Source organism: Acanthopagrus latus, chromosome 24 (assembly GCF_904848185.1).
Source record: "Acanthopagrus latus isolate v.2019 chromosome 24, fAcaLat1.1, whole genome shotgun sequence".
NCBI classification, from domain to species: Eukaryota; Metazoa; Chordata; class Actinopteri; order Spariformes; family Sparidae; genus Acanthopagrus; species Acanthopagrus latus.
In genome coordinates, this window is record NC_051062.1 from 2,596,668 (window position 1) to 2,620,960 (window position 24,293).

Below are 24,293 nucleotides of genomic sequence, written 5' to 3' on the forward strand. Positions count from 1 at the left end.
TGTTGGAGGTTTGACCTTATCCTGATTAATGCTATCTTATGCAGTCTAATTTTTTTTCTTACTATTCGTTCAACAGATATGAGCTGTCATTTTCTGTTCCTCTGTGGACTTGTAATGAAGTCCGCTTCTATGAAATGTTTCAAAGAGATCAGCTGACAAAGAAAGCACAGAAATGTGTCTCAGTCCAACTAAAGGCAACTTGTCTCAGTGCAAGCCTGCACACACCAGGCATGTGCCATTATAATAGGCTGCTGTTAAATTCTTTCCCATGATCAACATGTGGCAGCTGTTAATGACTACTACTTCAGTTTATATGTATATGGCTAGCATTGTTCCTGTTTAGCCCTGTTAAGAATGTTAAAAAGTCATCTGCCTCTGCAAATCACAGTAAGATACAGGACAGATAAAGTGTGCTAAATCACTTTTGGCTCCAACTTTTGAGAAGATAACAGAATCATTCATGGTATAATTGAGGCGTGATCCCTGGTTAGCTCTACTTTGCCCTGCTGTTGAACCAGGCTACAAGGGACAGTTGATCTGCCCCCAGTATGTCCATTTTTCAACCCGCATTGAACTTGCAGAAGAAACTCCGCTGTACATTTGAATGTTTCAGTGGTAGAGGTCCAATGCCCCACTGTTCATTAGTAGCAGGACAAAAGACAAAAAATGCTCTGTTGCTACCTGGTGGGGAAGATAATATTTCATCACGGGCTGAATTTGTTTCGTTTACTTGAACAACTTAAATGAAATGAAGATTAACTGTAAATACTGTTTACTCAATACTCAAATGTTCAAAAAGAGAAGAATCTCCACTGAAAAATGTTAATTCTAATAAATGTGAATTGTAAGTGAAACAACACTTGATGTGTAAAACATTACGTTTGATCACTCAACGTTGGACCAGGCAGTGTCTGGTTGGCTTAGTTCAGTGGGCAATTTGAACAGTCGGCAATTTTATTCTTTGAAGATATTATTCATGTACAAAAACGTGTACACACACACATAAACCAGATAAGGGACATTTATACACCAGAAAATGCTCGCAAGGCAGATTGCCTCAAATTGCCCACTGGCTTTGACAAATGACAAGGCTGGACCAAGACAATAAAACATATGCAAGTGTTGTTGTTTTTTGGTCAAGGAGTTAAACATGCCAAGCAAATAAATCAAACTCTATAGCAGGCTTCAGTTACGTTAGACCTCTCTGATATTTCCCGTCTTCTTTGATTTTTAGTCCACTTTAATAATAACAGGCTGTGTTTGGGTCAATCTTTAAATCTGTTCACTAAGTACAGCTGGTAGGGAGTGTCTGGAAACTAGGAGGCTTCAGATTCCTTTTGTAAGCGTTTCAGGCTGCGTAATGCTGTAGGACTGAAGCAGATTGCGTCTTGGTGGAAGACACCAACTTCCTGTCTTGGGTCACCTGGTTCCCTATGTAGTGATTAAAAAGTGGAGCTAGTAAAAGTGATATTAAGGGATCATGCTGTGTTCAAGGACGGTGGTCGTAGGATGCAACATTAGGAAAAACCTTAAGTAATAGAGGGTAAACATGACACACTGCACCGTGTCCAACTGCTCCCATTGGCAAAGACAGAAAATGAGTTTGCATTTTCTTTTCAACAACTGCTGAAGTGTGGTTCAACACTGTATTGTTGCTTTGGTTCACCTTAGTTTAATTTTGGTAAAATTTCTATGAACACTAGTTAAAGCATTAAGTTGTTGACCAGAACTGTGTTTCAGGTGTCCCAATAGATGATTGTAGCACCGGTTAACCAATCAAATAATTGCTCTATGGCCGTGATATGAGTAAGACTTTATTTCTCCTGCAGCAATGGTGGATAGTCTCCATCTTAGATTTCTTAGAAGAGCTGCTGCTGGTCGGTATGAAGGGATGACCAGCAGGAAGCTAAAGTCCGTAACAATAAGTTGAAGCTAACAGTGCAAATGACAATCAATTATGAAGGATTCGCTTACTCACTTTACTCTTTAAGTTGCACCTTTTAATAGTCTTGAACACCTTTACATGCCAATCTTTTTTTAATTTGAAACATGTCCTCCTCCCTCACGGAGGAGTCAGCTCTGCAAAGGCCAAACTGAAGCTCATAACATCACAGTTGAAGTTCCACTCTCTGAGCATACTTCAATCCCAAAGTTTCCATGCAGATTTTTTATTTGGTGCACCTTTAAATATTGACTGAAACCGTTTTAATACCTGAATTGTTAACTGACACTCATATATTTCCTGTGAGAGGGGATGTTTCAGCATTTGTTACATGAATCAATGACCACAAACTTTGTATGCATCTAGTGCAGTCTCATTAATGCAGTTCTTACAGCCCAAATTCCAAGAGTTACTTCTAAGAAGGATACATTGAGAGGCAAAGCCACTTTGTGTGGAGACATTGCTGTGCCTTCTAAAAGCTTGTAGGGGGCAGATAGACTAATGGTGAATAAACCAAGGAGCAACTCATGTTTCATGTGCAGTGATAAAAATGTTAGGAGTTGCAGATGTCATATAAGATGACAATTGCTGATTGGCTGATAGTGCAGATAGGAAGTGGTGTGATATGCAGCAGGGAATCATGGTGGGTAAAACTTAAGTTTAGCCCACGTTTCATCTTGTTTCGAGAACAATCTTGTTGTCCAGTAGTGTTGTTCAGAGTACACAGATATTTATATATGCAAATTATTGAGGTCTTTTTCTGTGGCATACAGATGATGTCTGCCAGCTCTAATTACTATCGAACTGTGTTGGAACAACACTTAACTACCACTGTGCCCCAAACCCCCACCCCACCATATCAAACAGCCCCCCTGGGCTCTTAACTTCTGCAGTAAGTGCACAAGAGATCAGATACTTGTGACTCCCTTTCACTTTACTGTCACCAAGTATAGTCCGCATGAGTTTTGTCCGGGCCATTTTCTTCTGTGCTCTGTTTCGATCAGAGCACAAACTGGCACAAGTGAAATCTGGCTAAATTCTGTCATGTGCACGGTGCCTTGAAGTTACTGCATCGTATTGGTTAGGGCTGGGTATTTTTTCAATACAGATGTAAGATCCAAACTATATTACGAATGGTTTATTTTAGAATATCAATATAGTTGCAGATGAAAGTAAATGCATGTGACATCGTACGTGGAAATCACCACGGTCATTAAACAGGTTGCGTTCACAATGGAAAAACAGAATTACAGCATTATTTTGACTATTGTGTCAGCGTTTAGGAGCTGTTGTGCAATCGGTGGCACAAACTGATTCAGGAAGGAGTTTTAGCTGACAGACAGTTGTATTCCGAGGGCTGAAACTTAGACATGTAGTTGTCATTAATGTTACATTTTGGTCAAATGGATTCCTGTCAGTTCCCATTAGCCATTGCTTTTTAGCGACGTAGCGGCAGGGCTCTGTGGGTGAGAGTGTAGGTCAGTCACTTGGTCTAATATGGACTAAAGTTGGTGCGAGGATCAATCCTATTGACCCTTAATGTTTCCTCTAGCGCCATCATTAGGTTTAATTGAAATTTGTCTAACACTGGTTTGTGTGTAGATATCTGCACACTTGCAGATCGTTGTCTTTACTTGTTGTTAGCAATTGCTAGCATGTTAAAATGCTAAACTAAAATGGTAACCAGTATTTTTTAACATTGTTATTGTGGGCATATCGTCATGCTAAGGTTAGCCTCAAAAAGCTGCCAGCATGGCTATAAATGTTCCTGCTGTTAGTCTTGTGTTGTTGTAAAGTTAATGGATTATATTCTCACGGTACAGCAGCCATTCTTGTTTACTGAGACCATAACAGGCTTGTTTTGGCCTCTAGGAAGTGGTGGGAGGAATCATGTGGTTAAATGCCCTCTATAGTAAATGAGTTTAAATGTGCCAGTAGTTTGGACCAACGGCTGCTCTTTAGAAGAAGATCACGCTCACTTTATTTCATCTGAAAGGAAATCTAATTTAGAATCCAGCACTTTAGTTTTTGGTTTTGACTATTTTCAAAACCTTTTGATGCCTTAAATTCAAGGGTGATACCCAGCCCTAATGGAGCAGATAGTGAAGTTGGTTACACTGTATACAGCATTACCATGGTGGCAGACACATTGACAGTGTCACCAGGGAAAAAAATGATTCTGCATCACTACGGTAACTAACTTACCAGCAGGATTGCTCTGACTGTCAGTGAACAATAAATGGTGCTATGCTCCCATTGCTGCGGCCTGCAGGCCCCTCTGTTGTTGAAAGACTTGAGTTCCCACAGAGTTCTACAGAAAATACTTCAGTTATTTAGTTTGATGTTCAACTTAAGTCTTCTGTAATACATGTCCTTTAAAACCTCTGAGAGGTATGGAGGAGTGAGTGAGACTGTGTGAAGTGTAGCGCAGCTAGGTGTCAAAAAGAGAGGTTTCTCCACTGTGTGTGTGTGTGCGCGCGCGTGTGTGTGTGTATGTGTGTTGAATGGAAAGGTTCTTCCAGATATGCCGTTTTGTTTTTTTGTTTTTTTTTGTTTTTGTTTTTTTTTTTTTGGGACCAGGTGGAGTTCTAGTCAACAGCAACCATAAAATTCAGCTGTTTGCACACAGAGTTCTCGAGCCTAGTTTTGCTGCTAGTTTGTGTAATTTATCAAGCCTTTTTGGGAAATATTTATTTTTATAAGCTTAATACGAAAGTTGATATTTTACAAAGTGACTTGACCAAAAGACAGTAAACAAAAACACTGGCACTTGAATGTTGAATGTCATTGGTATGAGTGAAAATTTCTATTTTTCTGGGGTAGTGTGAGCTTTTTAATGTTAAAGTTTCAATGTGTAGGGATTTCTTTTTAAATATGTCACTGTTTCCAGCTGTGATCACACAAGAATGCAAAAAGATCTACAAATTACAAAACTGTCACTGGTGCCAAAACCACTTCAACTCCTCTGTTTTTCGGAAACCCCACTACACCACATCTGTATGTAGCAACCCATGCTGCTGGTAAATTTAACAACTTATGATTCCCCGACTTTTCATCCAGTACCATCATCAGGGCAGCAGTGCACTTTATCCGATACTTAGCATGTTAGCACTCTGAACTACAATGGTGACCATGGTAAATACTTTAATACAGCCTATTGCGATACAGTTGTAGTTCTTGTAAATTCAATTAAGAAACCATTTATAAACAAAACAAGAATGTCCGTTTTTTGGCTAATCCTCTGAATTGAATTGTTAGTCAGTGTACTAAATTGTATAAAGGTGTATTATGTAAGAACTGACCATCTGGCAATTAAAACTGCAAACAAACAGGGGTGAAGCATGTCACCAGAGTAAGCACTGAAGTAACTAGTTAGCTCATTTAGCTGTGCAGCTAGTGGTCCCCGGGAGTGTTGGTCTTGTTTACACTGCTAGCCCAGGACCTTTAGGTAGAAGCTAGCTGGTTAGCTTGCTGTCTTCTCTACAACACAATCCATAGTCACTATGACACAATGTTATCACAGATTTTGTAATTCTGTTGATAGATTTTTAAACGTTTTGAATTAATATTCTTACATATTGCACCTGTAACGCAACAACTATGTAAATCCAATATTGGGATTCAGCCCATTGAGAAGAGAGGTGCCACAAATAAACTGTACAATTGACATGTTCTCATTGACTCATAGTATCCAGCATCGCTGGTCATAACAGAGCTCTCCCCTTTTCTGCCAGTTACTGCAATACATAAAGATGTACACGTGGTGTCACATGAGGTGCACGACAGTTGTGTCACAGCTGATGTGACCGTGACATATTAAGAGAAACATTCCTACACGGGTTACCTTTAAAGTCACTTTGGACTCCGTATCAGATCCATAAACCTGTTTGTGCGGCAGGTTCCATTGCCAATAAATGATAATCAACCATAAACAGCCATTTTTGAATTGGCAGACAAAATTTGAGACGATACCACCATATATGCCAAGGTTTGGATTAAGAGATAATAAATAAAACGTTACGATCAAAGACCATTTTGTAAAAAGAAAAAACATGCAGTACAAATAAAAACAAAAACAAGTGTCCAGATTCTCTCCAAGACAGTTTTTTATTTTCATTTTTCATTTGAGTCTTTACACTTTTCCTTCCCGTTAATACCCTTGTTGTGAATGTCTGGCAAGTGGTGATCTTTAAAGTCTTCATAACACAGGATTAACTGTGGTTCTATTGCTATGTTGTTGTGATTTGCATATTTTCAGGCGTCATTGTGTTGCTGTTCATTTTGGAAGCTTCTGGCCAATCAGAAATGGGGAAGACAATTTTTTATTTTTTTTTTTTACGAGTTATGAGTTTAAAAGTGCAACTTACAGCTGATAGAAGTCTCCATCTGCCTCTTCTCGCATTAGAATATGATTTTATCGCTGTTTGTAATGTTATCTGTATTTTTACCGTAAATCCCCGCAGCACAGACGTTCTGCAGTTACACAGGACAATCCACGTGTCCAGCAACGGCCTCAATGGACCACAATGCAATGTGGCCACAGCAAAGTCAGGACAGATCATAAATACCTTACATCGGTGAAGGATCACATTTTACTGCCTTTTATATGCAGAAACACAAACGGATAAATAAACTAAAGTGTGTAGTCATATTTAAGAATAATGTTGTCTCCATTACTGACTGGCCAGACCTCTCAATGTGGGCACACAGCACCTCCGGCCTGGTAGTTAGTATTTGCTTTATGTATTAGTTTAGCAGTTGTGCACGAAGAGGAGCACTGCACGAAGAAAAAAAAAAAAAGTGCATCTATTCTGATTTTACCACAAATAAAGGTTTGGATTTGCAAAAGTAAATACTGTGTCATCTTCTCCCTTTGTATGTTTTTTTTTTTTTATTATTCAATGTAAAGATGCAAACTGATGCAAGTTTGCTTCTGTTCAAGCCAGGCGGTGCAAATGAACAGTTAAAGTTAAAAATGCTGGACTTTGAGCAGAAGACGTTGTATGTATTGCTGTGCTTTGCTGAATGTCCTGTGACCATCTCAGCTGCTCAGAGCCTCCAGCTCTGGAGAAGAGTCGGTGCAGAGCCTGTTCCCTTCTCATCTTTTTTATTATAAGCTAACATAACAGAAAAAAAAATATCTTAACTCCTTAAAAGGCTTTTGCTGTTAAAATTTCAACTGTTTCTGTCTGTGCTGTCTCTCAGAGAAGCACCAACACAGTCTAGCCGCGTCACACTCGACGTTTCAGGCATATCCAGTTAACTTTATATATTGTTTTTTTTACACATTGTAGATCGTTTAATGGAGCTTTCTGGTTTCTACATACTTGCATAGACTATGTTTCAGCCTTAAAAACAAAAGACTGCTGATCAACATCAGCTGAATCAATAATTAAAGTCATGATAAAGTGCATTGATTTCCAGGTGAAACTAAGCTTTGGTTGATAGGAGCTGCCTTCCTGTTTGGCACTTCAGGGCCTGTTGGTCCACAGATCACTCAGACAGTTGAGAACAGTGCTCGTGTCTTCAGTATTCACAAGTTGAGCTGTAAAGTAGCCGTAATAGCCTCTGAGTTACCCAAATATCATGTCAAGTTATTAAGACCACTGCTCCGTCTGTCGCTCAAGCAGCAAGGCACAGCTGAACCCACTTATTTGTCGGTAGCTTCTTCAAGCTCATCTCTGATTGGTCCTCGGTCCTCGCTTGTGTCTGACCAGAAGTTTGGGTTGTCTTGATACCAGTTGACTAAAAGGAAAATACAAAACACAGGAGTTAACGATCACATCATGTACAGGAAACCACAAACACAGGGAAGACTAAGTAGGTCTGCATCTATAGTTCTGTATTACTACTCTATTTCTATTTATTGTGGGCGAGTTCTTTTATTCCATAAATGCACCGTGTGTGTGTGTGTGTGTGTGTGTGTGTGTGTTACTGTACCTGTCTGTCTGATGCCTTCAGCCCAGGGCATCTGAGCTCTCCAGCCCAGATACTGCAATTTCTCACATTTGATGGGGTAGCGCAGGTCGACACACGGCCTACAGAGCAGAGGTCAACAGTCGGTGTCAGTGTCGATTAAGATGTCTCATGTTGTCGTGGAGACAAATGGCTCACTGTCCTGACAGGTTCATGCAACAAATGTGCAACTGGCCTCGGTAAGGACATATTCGTGGCTGCTTTTCTCAGATTTGATAGATGCTTTAGTCCTTGTGTTAACAGTAGTAACAGTCATTTATTTAATTCATCTATTTGTTGAGGCACCTAGAACCTCCATCTTGATTCCTGCATTCGATTACTCACCTGTCAGGCACAAACTCCAGCCAGTCATTCACCTCAGAGTCTGGAACATTCTTGACCTAACATAACACAGATGATTTTAAATAATTAATCCAGGAGATGAAGCTGTAACTTGTAAATATTCCGAATGCAATGAAAAGCTGGAAATGTGTATCACACAGATAGAAAACCTTAAAATCCACACATCTCAACAGCAATACATCTTGTTAAAGATATGAAAAAATAGGTGTTTTTTTTTTTCAGCTGAGTGTAAACTAGATTTAGCTAGATCTGTGGTACTTAGTGTAAAGAACTTTGCAACAACTATTTAGATAAATACATGCTGAAAATCCTCCTTAAGGTTTCTTGGATGTCTAGTGCAGCATTTCAGCCAAATCTACTGAAAACTAAATGATAGCTAAGGGTTAGAATACACATAAAACTTCATATATTCATAACTAAAAAAGTATGTGGAGTACAGCTGGAGGCATTTGCAAGGCCCAATGAATTTCATTTGTTTTGTTAGCATGTATATAATTATTTTTGATTACAAGAAAATCAGTTTAAATTGGCGCAACAGTGAACACACCATTTTAACAAGTTGCCTGGCCAGTTGCATGATGGGTATCTCACAGCCGGTTCCCACATTGTAGATTTCCCCCACAGCCCCTTTCTCCAGAACCAGCAGAAAGGCATTGATGACGTCGTCAACAAACAGGAAATGGCGGGATTTAGGAATGGTTCCCTGGATAGTGCTGCAGCACAGAGGAGGGAGAGAAACCTGTACTACATATACTCAATTGAAAGCAGAACAGTCAATATATATATATTCATTTTTCAGCCTTTATTGACAGGACAGTTTAAGAGATGACAGGAATCAGGATGAGAGAGACGGGGAGTGTCAGCCAGCAAACTGAGCTTAATGTTGCTCCAAACAGGCAACACATTAAATGTTTTACCTCATCAGCTTCATTGTTTTTTTGTAAAAAAATCGACTTATTTTGTTGTTCAGTGTCAATTACTGACGAACAATTACTGCAGCTTGATTACAACAAGGTTCCTCAGACACACCTACCATTTCTTGTTCATCTGCAGGAGGGTGAGAAACCTTGGAATAACCTGAAAGATCAACAAAACGATTGGTGGTTTTCAGTCGGAGAACACGACGGCTTTATCACTGAGATGATGTTGCGTGAATTTAAATAAAGTCAAGGATGACTCTTGTTTACCAAGTGGGTTTAACACCAAATTAACTGGTTCATACCAAGAACAAAACACTGCATAGTTATTCTTTTGGAAAAGATTATCCAACCACTTTCAAGCAGGTAAATATAAGTGTTAAAATGTTACGTAGCAGTGCAAAAATCGTGTACAGGTCTAGTTGGGACTTCAGAATGTAAAAATAAATTGCACAAATGGACCAATCAGGGATCAAACCCTTAAGGGAAAAGAAGCTTTGGCCACCAAACTAATCAGTTCAGCCTTGAGTCCAAGTGGACATTTGTGCCAAAGTTGAATAAATTCCCTGAAGGCGTTCTTGAGATGTGTCATTTGGGAGAATGGGACACACAACCCGGTACCTTCTCAGTGAACTGCCGGGGCCCGTAGATGTTGTTGCTCCTGGTGATGATGATGGGAAACTTGAGAAAGACAAACAGAACAGTATTCAACATGGACTAAACCTGGATTACTGGATCAGCGGACTTTAAAATACTCAGATCTGAGACCGGTTTTAAGATCAACACAGAAAACAGGCAATTACACAGATACATAACCTCTTTTCAACCTCCTGCTTCTGTGAATTGCAATTTCTTCACATTTTTATCAGCTCAATTTTTCATTTTTACATTTTTCTGACCAAGTTGCTAAAACCAGCCCAACCTTAATAGCCGTGTGTACCTTATATTTGTCCCAGTAGGATCTGACCAGGTACTCTGCAGCTGCTTTTGTAGCGGAGTATGGGTTGGAGGGCCTCACTGGACTGCTCTCATCGAACACCTGCACAGGACAATCACGCAGTATCCCAGTACATGAAGACGAACCACTAAATGACTCAAAACTCCAGCAAGTTGAATCAGTTGAATCACAGTCCGCTCACCTCGTCCAGACTGGCTCCGTACACCTCATCAGTGCTGACATAGATTAAGCGCTGCGGCTGGTGCTGGGCCTGATGGGCGGCTGCAAGTAAAACTCTGGTTCCCTCGATGTTTACACGTTGGAAGCTGGATGGAGATTCAAATGACGACTCTGAGCCAAAGAAGAAGGAAAAAAAAAAAAAAAAGATTACTAAATCAGCAAAGTAAATTCTGCATTCAGTTAGAGCAACTCCCGCTCACCGACGTGCGTTTTGGCCGCCAGGTGGAAGATCACGTCGATGTTCTCTGTGTTGAAGATGTGGTTTACCAGCCGAGAGTTACACACATCTCCCTGTTGAACAAAGAGATTGTTGGAAGTTAAATATTTATCTTTATGATCTATTCATTGGTATCTGACGAAGCAGGTTTATCAGAGAGTGTCTCCGCGGTGCATCTCTGTGTTTTGTTTTTTTTAACATATCAGCAGCACTCACTCTGATAAAGGTGTAGTTCGCTCTGTCTTGAACACTCTCCAGACTCTTTGGGCTGCAGCAGTAATCCAGCTGAAGACATCGCAGATCAGTGACACATGTTAATGCTACAGCACACAGGAGGACAGAGGCAAGTACTCAATGCCTCCTCAAGGTGTTACATCAAGCTCTAAATGGGACACTAGCTCATCACTGAATAATGTAACTCTATATTTATATATTCATAGACAAGGACCATCAGCTGTAACACACACAGAGTGCTGGCTTACATCATCCAGGTTAATGATCCTCCAGTCAGGGTGTCTTTGGACCAGTGAACATACAAGATGGGAGCCACTGGAGAGAGAGACATTAGATTCATGAGACAGAATTCAACATTGTCACTGAATCAAGGCGGGACGTGCCAGTAATATGAATCCATGATTTATGTATTAATTGCGTTATCAATTTTAGCTGAGCTGGACTGACATCAGTGTAACCCACTGTAGTGTAGTATTTGAGAAGGAGAAATGACAGCTCGCCGGTCAGCTACTGTCTGACATATGTTACTGTACACATTTCAGAAAGTGTAATAGAGACTGTTATAATAGTTTGGTTTCAGGTGTCTTCAGCCGGTGTTAGCTAACATTAAGTCACGTCCTGTTCGCCCATATGACTTCATTAGCGAGGTGAACTCACATGAATCCCGAGCCTCCTGTCACCAGCACGGTCCTGTTCCAGTCCATCCTCTGGTCCTCAACACTGAGCACAGGCGGCTGTCACTGCACATTCAGCTCTCCTACAACCATTGCAACGACGGCTTCGTCGTTTGTATCCTCTAGGTGGCTGTTAATACGGGCAGGTTAGCACAGAACTACTCTAGTTCCTCAACACAGTGGAAGCTTTGTGTGATGGGCGACAGTCAACGGCCGTTTTACGGCAGTGTTGACACGTTGAAAATGGGCGGAACATTTAATCGCATGTAGATTTGTTTCCACTCTCTCATTGGTTGATTTATGTGACGGAGTGGACTGCCCGCTGTTTCATTGGTTGAATCCAACTTCCATTAAACTGTCAACACTGCCCACTGGGCAAGGCAGTAGTGTCAAGGGAACTGCACTAGATTTGTAGCGTCCGGAAGTTATTTTCAAAATAAATCGAATATTACGCCATAAATAAGTACTTTTTGAAAAAAGTTTTGTTTTTGACAGCTCTTTTTACGAACTTAAATTGTGCTTATAGGAGGTTTGAGTAGTTTTGTTTGGTCAAGAGTCGAATAACTGTTTAAATATTACATACATGGAAAAGCGTATTTCAAGAGAATACACTGCTTTTACACAATTCAATGTTGCAGGCTTTACAACGCACTATATCTTTAGCCCAAACATTGCCTTAATACCAAAAATTGCAATGATAAAGTCCAGGTGTTTTTGCTATGACTGCTCATGAGAAATGTCTCTTGTTCTTCTAGTTTCCCTAAAAATCAGACCGATGGAGCTTTAATGTGGAGCTGGAGAGACATCACTTCCGGTTTCATCCCGGGTCGCTGGGGGTGCCTTGACGCAGCTGGTTTCCTTCTGGCTTCGTGGCTCATTGAATTGGTTTGCTAACGTTTATTTGTCGATAACGGTAAAATGCACCGGGGCGACATGTCGTATTTATTAGCCACGTTTGCAGCCGCTCTGCTGCTCAGCTCGGGGACTTTTGGGAAGACGGTGACGGGGACGTTCAAGAGCGACGTCGCGAGGCAGCAGAATGGCCAGTTCATCACTAAATTCATGTACCAAGGTAACGTTAACGATGCTGCTGCTGATGTGTTGCTGCTAACGTGTCACCTCAGCACCGACAGGGTTAGCTTCTGTTCAGGCTCAGTATTAGCTTGGCGTGATGACGATGTGTTGGTTCAGTTCACTGTGTGTATCTTTATATTTACACACCACTTTAATATCAATATATTTACTGTTGTTTTCTACTTGTTGTGGTTGTTTAGTTTCAGTTGGTCCTGAAACAGATAACCGCACTAATGTCACTGTTGTAAAGAGACTTGTACATAACTTCAGGAGATGATCCTGAGGAACAAGGGATTGTGGGTAAAAGCAGGGTTGCATTACCAATTGGGTGAGGCAGACAGCTACCATGGGGCCCCTGCCCTCCATGGGCCCCAGAAAGGAAAGCTACAGGCCCTCTGCTTCTCACCTGGTGTTTGGGAACAAAGGTGGAAGATTAACTGTTCATTTATTAGTTGTTTCACAGCACAGGTTTGTAGAACCACATTGAGTCCTATGTATGAGCCAGGGCTGCAGCTAACAATGGTTACATGAATGACTAATGTGTAGCGCATACTTTGAATGAATCTATTAATAACTCGATGAAATGAAACTTTGTTTATTGTGCATTTTGTCCCTTTTTTGTCAAATAAAACACACTGAAAATACAAGTGTAGGGATGTAAAGAGAGTCTGTAAGCATGACTGTTACAAAGTATACAAACAGAACAGCTAGACTTAATGTTTATGCCTAAATGTGCAATGTGTCTGAATCTGTTGCATCATCAAAGTACAATTAAATGGAATTGATAGAGACTTGAAGGTAGCATGTGCAGCAGTCACATCACAGGATATGTAAAGGTCAAGTAAGGCAAAGTGTCTCAAACACGCTCTGCTGCTTGATACAAAAGGAAGACTCACACAGGAGTCATTTTCTTTAAGAAAAGTGTGTCTGATATCACAAAATGTGGTTTGATTTAAAGGTTCTGGGATAAACCGTACTTTACTATAAAATCACCCTGATCATTGGGATCATTAATTATTTCCAAATGGCTGTTCAAGTTTCCTGGTGAAAATTTGCGGTATATATCACAGAAGACCAACATATCACATCAGTTTTTCCAATATTGTGCAGCCCTGGTGTCTAATTAAGGAGGAACCTGGGGCTAATCGGGAGATGTAGATCATGTATTAGGCCTAAAAGTGTCAGGATATTATTTATAGTCTATATCACCCACTTGTCAGTTTGGAACAGAGTCTTTAAGTGCTGTATTATGTCACATGTAGTAAATAACTGATGCTGGCACTTTGCATGTGATGTGTCAGAGAAGAAACACACACTCTTTCTAAAGCACAAGGAAACCAGTCTTATTAACAATCACCCGTCTGTCTGTCTGTGTGTCTGCAGGTGACAGTGGTCTGCTGGTGTGCAGGCTGGACAACTCTGCTCTGGCTACAGAGAAGGAGTCCAGGTTGCTGCTGTATCAGGACATGGACTCGGACCTGGACAACCTCAGCTGCTCCGAGAGGCTCGCTAGAGCTCATTTCACCAGTAAGGACGAGCGAGTGTGCTGATGTCTAATGTGATGGATGTGACGCATCCGTATTGATTTCGTCTTCTGTCTCTGCCGTCTTTCCTCCATGCTGTCACCTCCTCTCGCCGCCGTCACCCCGTTCCCTCCTGCTTAAGTTTCTCTCAGTCAGGAGGAACACAACCAGACAATCCCTCGCCAGTCCTCGCCCACAGCCTGGCAGGCCCTGTATGCTGACAGATACACATGTCAGGTAACACCAACATCATGCACTGATAGGAAACACGCACACATGGAAATTCAATCTGCGTTGAGACCCCCACCCCCTAGTCCACAAAACACTCCTGGATCATGTGATGTTGGGTTCTAGTAATTTGTCACATTAAGTTTCCCTCCTTTTATCCCTCCTCTCTGTCTGTCTCTCCAGGAAAGCGCAGTGATTCCTTCTCACGCTGATCTGAGTTTTACTGTCCTGCTGTTGAACGCCGACTCAGCTGGGAATCCTCTGGAACACTTCAGTGCGGAGGAGGCAGGTTAGACACCCTCAGCGCTCCCATCAGCAGCAGTTCAGAGGCTGTCCAGCACTGGCCAAGTCTGCTGCGATACATGAAAATGTGCACAGCTTCTTAATAAGATCAGTCATTTCCCCGTTTGTTGTATTCAGCTATTAATAGATGTGAGAAGACGTTGAACCTGCAGCATTCTATCAACCTCTTTTCTGTCTAGAGTGAGTTACCTACATCATCTGTGTTATGCTCGCGTGGAGCTCTTTTAAAGAGTTTTGTTTTAAATATTTAAAAGCCATGAAGTAAGCGGGTTAGGGTTGGTCCTGAGAGTTCTGCATCATTCATGTGGGACAAAATGTTTCCTGCCTTTTTTTCCCTCTCCCACCCAGGTCTGCAAAGTTTTTACTTCCTCCTGCTGCTGGCCTACTTCATAGCCTGCTGCATCTACATCCAGCCTCTGTACCAGGCTCTGAGGAAAGGAGGACCCATGCACACAGTCCTCAAAGTGCTCACCACAGCACTGGCATTACAGGGCTGCTCGGCTCTCTGCAACTACATCCACCTGGCCAGGTAGATCCAGTAGAGTCTGGCTGAAGCTGCTGGGAAGTGGGATCGTCGATTGAAATATGAGCACACCCAGTTTCAAACTGTTTCAGTCTTTGACTGTGAGCTGAGAGCAGTACAAAGAATAGTGTTTCCTCCTCAATTTTATATCTGTTTAATTAAGAGCCCCAGAAGAAATGTCACAGTATTTAACGAGAAAAGCAATGATTTGAGAAATTCAGAGAAAAGTGCACAGAGCTTTGTGTAGCTAAAAGTTTAACGTTGTCCTTGAAATACTACATTTTTCCTTCGTCACACCGCTCAGAGACTTCTTCTTGAACATGACCGGATGTGTTGATGTGAGAGATTTAGTTACATAACCAGTTCCACATATTACATAGTTGTTATGTATGCTTGTTTGTAGCTTTGTTATCTTCACTGTTTCTGTTTAACATCTTTTTCTCTACCTATTGTGTGTGTGTGTTTGTCTACCTGGGTGGTGACCGACTGCAGTTGGCATTGAGGTGAATATGAAGTAATGTGCTTGTTTGGTCCCCCTGTGTTCTGCAGGTATTCCAGAGATGGTGTTGGTATTCCGCTGATGGGCAGCCTGGCAGAGTGTATGTTCCTCTTTCTCATCCGTCCTTTCCTTCCTTCTGTATTTAGATCTGTTGTGGAGTTGATTTCAGTTCATTACAGATGCATTTATAAACAGATAGTTTTCTTTTCCACTTCCTGTTTCCTGTGCAGTCTGGGATATGGTGTCCCAGGTGTCCATGCTGTACATGTTGCTGAGTCTGTGTATGGGCTGGACTCTGAGCCGAGGCAGGAAGCCTCAGTCCAGACCTCTGCAGTGGGAGCAGTCTCCGGCATCCACGGCTGTCGCTGTCGGTGGAGTCGTTACACAGGTACGCAGGATCTCTCTCTCTTTCTGCCATTTTGATCTAATGATACTACAGCTGTTGAGAGTGAAACCATGCTCTCTTTTAGGGGGTGTTGCTGCTGTGGGAGCAGTATTCCGAATCTGAGAGTGAGCATCACAGCTACCACACCCAGCAGAGTCTGGCAGGGCTCCTCCTCATGGCTCTGAGGGTGGTCATGGCTCTCCTGCTGGCCTCTATCCTCTACCAGATCATCTCCACCGAGAGGAGCACCCTGAAGAGAGACTTCTACCTGTGCTTCGCCAAGGTAAGCGACACAGTGCACTGACTGCACCCTCCAGTCAGACACACACTCACCTGCAGCTCATCAGGTGGTCATGTGGTCTTCCTTGTGTTTCCTACAGGGATGCTTCCTGTGGTTCCTCTGCCACCCGGTCCTCTTTCTCATGTCTGTTATCTTCAACGAGCACCAGAGAGAGAAGGTTTGAGCACACAAACTAATATTAAGCACAGCACAAGTTTTTAGGTGGGGAAACCTGAGCTTTGATTGAGGTTTTCAGCCACTTTTTCCTTCAATATATTTGATGACAAAAGATGTTTTACATTCAAAAAGTTCTGATTTTCAACGTGAAGGTCAGTGAAGTTTGTAGAGTTTTAAACGGGTTGTGAACCAGTCCAGTTTTAATACTGATGCCTCTTTATGACCCACATACGTGGCTAATTTTTGGGTCATTAAAGTCAAGTCTTTTTATGACGTGTCATGGAACATTACAGTGCGCACTAATGTGATGTTTAATAATAACAAGCTAACAGCATGAAATAGCTCAGTACCAACACAAACAAAATGTTACTATTAAAATGAGTCATCAGTATTAATAGGAGTCTCTTCATGACCAGTTAAAAGTAACTTGTAGTACATTATGGTGATAATATTTCACATATTGTCGTGAACACTCTCTGAGCCTCCCCCTCTGTGTTCCCCCTCTGTAGGTGGTGACCATCGGTGTGATCCTCTGCCAGTCCATCTCCATGGTGATCCTCTACCAGCTCTTCCTGTCTCGCTCTCTGTACTGGGAGGTCTCCTCTCTCTCCTCCGTGTCTCTGCCGCTCACCATGTCCAAGTCGAACAGCAGGGGGCGCTACTGAGCACATCCTCTGTCATGACTGATCAGCATGACTAATGGAGAACCTCCCTTCGCCTCCCACTTATTTAGAGGGGGACCTCCTGGGCATGAAGAAGAAGCAGAGAAGCTAAGAACTGCTGTGACTTTACCACCTCTCTTCTGCTGGGACTGTGTCCTGGGAGGATAGATATAGCCACTAGTAAGCAGGGAACTACAGCAGGGGTCACAGAATGACCAGGGGAAGATATTTAAAGCAACACCCTACCTCTAGTTACAGACGGAACCAACATAACTTAGCAGGAGGAGCGATATTAAATGCAGGACAACTTAGAGGATGGAAACAAGGTATTCACATGGTTTCTTCATGACATGCTGGACTCACAGCCAAAACACAAGCATGATAAAGACAGACCATCAACATTTAAGGATGCTTTTGCTGGTGAGCTACTTGTAAGGGATGAATATGAAGAAAGGACTGATTGGAAACTTACCACTGCAGCAGGCCAGAGGTACACATGGATGTTTGTACCTCAAGGACACGACCTAAGATCAGCACACCTGAGAGGTTTATGGCGTCCGTGGAAACTTCTCTGCGAGGACACAAATGTGTTTGAGATCTTGGCTTTCATAACCACACGATGGAAATCATTTTATCCCTCTCGTTAAACAAATCGTTAATCAAATTGTGAAAGAGAAGAAGAAAGAAACAAGACCTAACAAATCAGTGAAGGAACGTGTGAACATGTTCTTTCTCTCATCTTGCAAATACAGCAGCCTTAAGATTCACACTGTGACGCTCTGCCTACCTCATGTCACAGAACATAGGTAAACTTAAAACTGCTGAGACTGAAAATTAACTATTTCTCCGGGATAAAGCAAAACATTGTAGAATGTCTTTAATTTATTAACACAGTAAACCACAAGAATTCAGCTGTGTTTCCCATCCAGCATGAACAGCATATTTACATGTATTATATGTACTTGTGTGTTTATACTTCATGTTTTGCTTTTAGATGGGTCACTGGATGGCCTTGACTTAGCCTCGCCCTCTACACTTTAGGAATGTTTCAGTCTTTTCATGGGAATTATGTCCAGAAAGAAAACAGAATAATACATGCGTGCATCAGTGGATCAGAATGTTGTCAGATGGAGATATCACTCTGCAGAAACAGATGGAGGGGCAGAGGAAGTTGGATGGATTTCAGTGATTGATGGACATATACATGTGAGGATGGATGTACAGAAGAATGGACACGTGGAAGGATGGATAAAACCTGGACAGCTGGTTAAAGTACGTGGTCGGCCAGACGGACATCGAAGTGGACAGCTAAATAAGAAGGGCTGGTGGACTTTGCATATCCAAAATGATGAATGTGGGCCAAAGATGTGTGTGATCCCCGTACACCCCAGATCAGGCTGTACTTATTTTTTTATGTCTAATTTTCCCGTCGCCATGAACCAAGAGCTGACAGCATGTATGTACCTAGCTGCATGACTCGCCATTTCTTTTTTTTTTTTTTCAAACTTCATTTTCCATGCATTGCACTATGAAGTGAAGCCCCTGTGTGAATTGGGGGGGGTAAAACATGGACGCTATTGACACAGAGCAGGAGAAACCAAAGTCTACCAACAGGCCACAGTCACGGACAATTGTGGTGAGTCCCACTGTGCACGGACAACATTATGAAATTCCCAAGCCCACACTTTTGCTTTCTCCAGTCATCAGTCACTTCCTGTGAGTGCGGCTCATTAAAACACACACTTCACGAGTGTGCCCAGTGGGAACAGGCCTGCAGTTTTATTTAGGACGTTAACACATTTAACACGGTGGAAGAAATAAATCTACTCAACTGAGTAGCTGACATGGAGAGTCGACATATTTATTCATTGTGTATTTATTTGGAAAGCAGCATATTATAAAGAATCTACATCTGTCACTGCAGTTTCATGTTTGATTTCAGTGTTTTATTGAACTCCGTCTATCCCTTCAGGTAGCAGAGATTCGTAGGTGGGGTCGACGAGGTGACCGAGTTATCAGGCGATGGTGTTTACATGTCTGTTACGTAGGCAGTTGCTAACAAGTAGCTATATGAGACATTAAATGTCATCAAGCCAAACAAGGAGACTCATTAGCCATCACAAGTCTGCCTCAACAGGTGGACTTTGATTTGAAACCATTCTAACTCTAACTGAACAACTTAGAAATTGATCAGTGTATAGTGATGGCTTTCATTCATTTATAGCCTAACGTTAGCTTTTTACTTCTGGTGATTTCTTCAGTGCTTGAAAAATCACAAAGTGGTGTTCATCCGTGACAATTATCATGCTGATGAAAATGTGCAAGCATTGTCAGCACTGACAATGCCATCTACTGATGGAGATGAGGTTGAAAGCTGAGGGGAAGGCCGGTGAGTGGACCTTGACTGAACACTACCCTGTGGAATTTGTAAACAAAGGTTATGTTAACATTGAGGGGTTTCTAACCGCAACACATGTTGTGGATTCTAGAGCCCTTACAAACAGGTTGAAAGTATTTCCTACATAATTATACATGAATATGAACCTTTGCCAGCCGTTTGATCAACGTAATTGTGCAGTCAGAGCCGTATGTACACTGAATGTAGGCACAAGAAAATCTTCTGTACGTTTTATTCTGTCCCACAACAACAAACTTACTTCAGTGTAACAACAACTAAATATGAACCTGTTTGTATTGTGGATAGAACATTTATTCCTCCAGAGGAGATATGAGATTCAAAGCAAAGCAGGTCTCTAACCACATTTACACTTCCTGCTTAAAGTAACCCAGTTTATACATTTCTCACACAGCTGTACAGGGTGTAAGTACCACCCTGTGTTCGATTAAAAAATATTTCTTCAAAATTGGGATTTGTTCTCCACAAGGCCACAAATTATGAAGAAGTCCTAAAAAAAAATAAAATAGAAATTAAAAAAACGTCACGAACAGGATTCGAACCTGTGCGGGGAAACCCCATTGGATTTCGAGTCCAACGCCTTAACCTCTCGGCCACCGTGACTGTAAAACCATTCTGTCGGCTGCCTGTTAAAGAATCATGTGAGCACGACTTGCGTTAGCACGTGTCGAAACATTATAAATATGTCGATATGCCGCCTAGCCTGTATCAAGCTTTGCTGGCATACATGCTAGTCATTGCTTGCATTACGGAAGCTGTGTTTACCAAACCTAGCGAAACGTGGCGTTCGCAAACATCGGTTGTTAACCAGGGTCTTGGTCAGTTGTTGACGCTTACGTTACGTCGTGTTACGTCGTTTATTTTGGAGCTCAAGCTCAATAAGCATTTAACCATGTCTGTGAGTAAACAAAGGAGATAAATGTTTGCTATTTTAGTTTGCAATAGGTCAGATCCAATGATCCTACTTGCCTGAATGCCGTCTGTGTTGCATTACAGCCAGTAAAACCGAACTTTGAAACGGTGTGTCCACAAACAGACAACACACGGCAACACATACAGCACATTAATTAAAAATTATCCAGTTTTAACTTATGATTACTTATCATCGTAATAAAAATATCTTATATAATAGTTTCTTTCTGCATCTGCATCTGCATTTCTGAGACGCTCGGTCGAGCTATCGCCATGTAAAGATTTTGTTGGCCGTCTACATCACACTGTACGGTAGAACGTTCAGGTGCACCTTTTGAACTCTGAAATTTCTAATTTAGTGTCAGCGAAGCACCGTTTTCTTATTCCTCTGTTTAAATGTATAGGCTCTAATTAATTAATTGTTCTTTTGAGACATTGTAATGATCTATGGTGAAAATCATAACAATATCTCATTCAGTTTTTCAAAAGACTTTCAAAATCCCATAAAAAAAAAGTTAAAGTGTTATCAGCAAACTCCACCAGATTATTTTATAACAGGTCCCAGAATACCTTTGTTATAGTTTTTGTTTAAGTTGTTTAAGGAATAATTTATTTGTTTGGATTTAATCATTCTTGCGTTTCATGACAACAGTTTCTGTGCCTCTTTTCAAGATCACAGCTCCAAGATAGACAACGGCTCTCACATAAAAATAAACAGATCAACAAATCATGAAGAAACAGATCATATCAGATAACTAGACATTGGGAATGAGAGCCAGTCTTCAGTGATCTTCTACTTTAATAAATGTCTACGTCCATTTTAGTTTATTTGACACATGTCATATTTACTCACTAAAGTAACCATGAACATGAACATGCTGCTACAACACATTTTGGCCTGGGACCGAAAGCTCCAGAACCTTCAAGCAGCTGCCAGTCATGTCTTGCAGCAGCTTGTAGTGTAATGGTGCATTCAAGTTCAGGAGGAATAGCCGTAACGTATAACACGACATTGATTCAACATGTTGTATAGCGTCAAGGAAATTAAAGTCACAGTTCATCTTTTAGTACATGTATATTAGTGATTCAATACTGGATCAGTACCAATAGGTCTTAGGGGTAAACCAGAATCATGCGAGGCTATATTCTGCTTTGCACCACGAACATGAACGCAGCACAGGTCACGTACAATAAACACTGCATTTCAATTGGCCCGTCACCACACGCCCCGCCCCCTTCAGTGGTACATTTAGCTGTGCGGCTCTCCAAGTGTAGGAACTGCAACGACTACAGAAGTGAAAATGATCAACTGGAAGGTAAATACTCCCACAGACATTAAACTTATATGACTACCTACAGTATACGCTGTTATTAGCAGTATGTATTCGGTATGTGGTTGTTTTTTTGGTCAGTGTGGGGTTGTTTGAGCTGTGAGTAGCATAATGCTAACACCGCTACGACTGAGCGTGTTTGCTTGTCTCGCGTTAACTGTCACTTCACATTGAGCCACAAAGTTAAACACCTGTCAGTCTATGCTGCTGTCAATGACACTGTCGGTACTTCTGTTTCCTTTTTGAGTCTGTTTTGTCTTGGCAGTGGACTGCTACACACTGCCAATCACACACACTGACAGCAAGATCAGTTATTTAAGTAAATACACCCTGATGGATTGAGTGTTTTGAGAGAAAGAGCTATATGTTTTTAAACGGGGCAAAATGTGCTGCATTGTTATTATGATCAGATCTTTTGAATGGAAACTGTGTGGATGGCCTGTTACAACTACAAGTGTGAACTCCCCATGGATCGCAGCTGCTTCTCTTTTTCACACACTGCCTCTTCCTCTCTTGTGACCAATTTAACTCCCACCTCCCTCAGAGACAGCTGGTGGATCAGAGGGGAGGGGAGGGGGAGAAACTTCTCCAGAAAGCCTGACTTTTCCAGAGCTTTCTCCCCTCTTCTGCTGTTTAGGAAATCACAGAGGCTATCTTTCCTCTTGCTCTGCTTCGACTCCAACATAAAACTCTGTCTGTCTGTCCCCAGGCTTTGGACAACGTCCCCATCCTCCTGTACATCTTGGCCCTGAAGACACTCCTGCTGTGTTTGGGGTTCGCGGGAGTGAAGATCTACCAGAGCAAGAAAGCCGAGGAGGCCCTGAAGAAGCAGCAGGCTGAGAAGAAGAGGAGGCTGGCCCAGCAGACCCAGGAGCTCCTCGACAACTTAAAGGAAGACTGAGCAGAGGAGAGAAGCCGCTGTACACAGGTACTGCGCTGCACCCCCTCATAAAACATGTGGTAAATATTTTAAGAAGAGTACATATTTGGTTCTGTGAAACTACTCGATCAGCTCCAGGAAAATGAGTTGCATTGGAATGAACCGGCTGAAGCGTTCAAAAGCGTTCAAAAGTGTCTAAAATGAATGCATCATTCACAAGTAGTTAATACTGAGTACAACAGGAGGTGCAGTTGTTGATCTGGATGAACTGTCTGCGAGAGATACAATCGTAAGCAGGAGACGGCAGTTGCGGTGATGTCGAGGGAGGATTCAGGGTGGGAGTGGTTGATGGTGCCAGAAGCTGCAGTGAGGTCCAGGAGGATGAGGATGCTGAGGTGGCCGCAGTTTGCAAAGAGGAGGAGGTTGTCAGAGAGCTGTTTCTGTGCTCTGTTGAGAGAGAAAAAAACAGATACTTGCTGCGGACGATCATTTGTTTCAGTCTTGTCGTTTGACATGCAGTGAAATTATACTCACAGTTTGTCAACTGTATCCTGCTATCATTAACTATCTGACCATGAGCTGAGGTAAGGAGCTGTAGCAGCTGAGCAGACTAGTTTGACTCCTGTTGTCAAGTCAATATTAAGGTCCGTCCTACGTACTGGAGTAATGTGTATATGGATGGATTTGACTCATCTTTTTGTTCATTTTCAGAACACCCATTCTACACATGGAGCTAAATCAGTTGATTGACTGTGATCCATCTCACTTTGTTCTCTCCTCTCCAGGGAAACATGGTGCTGACCTGAGCAACAAGCCACACTCTCCAACTTATGAGCCCGATGTGTGACCGTCGTCGGCAGCAGGAGCCCTTTCCTGTGCTTCAGGAAGTCGTTTGAGGTTCTGGTGCCGGGACTGCTTACCACGTCAATTTTAATGTAAAGTCTATGTGTGCCAGGTTTTCTAAGATGACATTTTACAGCAGACACCATGTGGACTGCTGCAGTAAGACTGAGATGAGACTGATTGGTCTTTTTAAACAGTTTATATCAGGCACATTTTTCCAACATTCACCCATTTCTGGACTGAGCTTCCCTGTATATCGTCTGCTTTGTTCATACTCAATCTGCATTGAGTCTGGCAGCTGAGGCTTTCATCCACATGTACTGAGAATAAGTGCCACACTTGCGTTTCACTTTGTACACAGAGTAGTACCTTATTTATATAAATACAGCCTGCTATTTATTTCATAATGTTCCTTGTACATGTTAAACCTGCTTTGTGGCTATTTTTTATTATATCAAGTAATTTGATCTAAATGCTACAATGTTGTTCACTACCGCACAGATGAGTCTGTGTGTTCCTAGCAACTCTACCACCCTGTTTTATGTATTTGTTTACCGAGGAATAAAAGTATTTTTTAATTCTCCATACTTCTACTCTGCTTTGTCTGTCTTCCAAAGCTATGTCTCCGCAGAATTAATTATTTTTATTTGTAACTCCTCACATGGTATTCTCAGTCAGATGAGCTGATGTCACTGTTGGTTTTGCTGCTGGAACATCGTAAATAACGCTGCCGCAGGATAATCACTGCTACTGACAAAAGCAAGTTCTGGTGACTAGC

The 24,293-nt window shown here is 41.8% G+C and overlaps 3 protein-coding genes and 1 non-coding gene across 4 annotated transcripts; 2 read left to right on the forward strand and 2 right to left on the reverse strand.

The window, feature by feature from the left end:
- Window positions 1-6,230: 6,230 nt before the first annotated feature.
- On the reverse strand, window positions 6,231-11,718 carry LOC119015101 (dTDP-D-glucose 4,6-dehydratase-like). Its single transcript, XM_037090761.1, has 12 exons — window positions 11,463-11,718; window positions 11,054-11,120; window positions 10,788-10,856; window positions 10,555-10,645; window positions 10,317-10,465; window positions 10,118-10,216; window positions 9,799-9,858; window positions 9,294-9,337; window positions 8,808-8,973; window positions 8,243-8,298; window positions 7,883-7,980; window positions 6,231-7,687 (listed from the first exon to the last, which is right to left on the reverse strand). The coding sequence occupies exons 1-12, from the start codon at window positions 11,507-11,509 to the stop codon at window positions 7,593-7,595; spliced, it is 1,041 nt and encodes a 346-aa protein (XP_036946656.1). The 5' UTR covers window positions 11,510-11,718; the 3' UTR covers window positions 6,231-7,592.
- Window positions 11,719-12,002: 284 nt separating this feature from the next.
- On the forward strand, window positions 12,003-19,282 carry gpr180 (G protein-coupled receptor 180). The gene is made up of 10 exons (XM_037090748.1): window positions 12,003-12,551; window positions 13,937-14,080; window positions 14,219-14,313; window positions 14,488-14,593; window positions 14,956-15,136; window positions 15,680-15,729; window positions 15,860-16,017; window positions 16,100-16,297; window positions 16,395-16,472; window positions 16,981-19,282. Exons 1-10 carry the CDS (start codon window positions 12,398-12,400, stop codon window positions 17,134-17,136), a joined length of 1,320 nt encoding a protein of 439 aa, XP_036946643.1. The 5' UTR covers window positions 12,003-12,397; the 3' UTR covers window positions 17,137-19,282.
- Window positions 19,283-20,070: 788 nt separating this feature from the next.
- trnas-cga lies at window positions 20,071-20,152 on the reverse strand. The gene has a single exon. It is a non-coding gene; the product is annotated as a tRNA-Ser (tRNA).
- Window positions 20,153-21,639: 1,487 nt separating this feature from the next.
- Window positions 21,640-24,102, forward strand: LOC119015103 (small integral membrane protein 11A-like). Its single transcript, XM_037090763.1, has 3 exons — window positions 21,640-21,777; window positions 22,502-22,720; window positions 23,458-24,102. Exons 1-2 carry the CDS (start codon window positions 21,763-21,765, stop codon window positions 22,691-22,693), a joined length of 207 nt encoding a protein of 68 aa, XP_036946658.1. The 5' UTR covers window positions 21,640-21,762; the 3' UTR covers window positions 22,694-22,720; window positions 23,458-24,102.
- The last annotated feature ends 191 nt before the right edge of the window (window positions 24,103-24,293 follow it).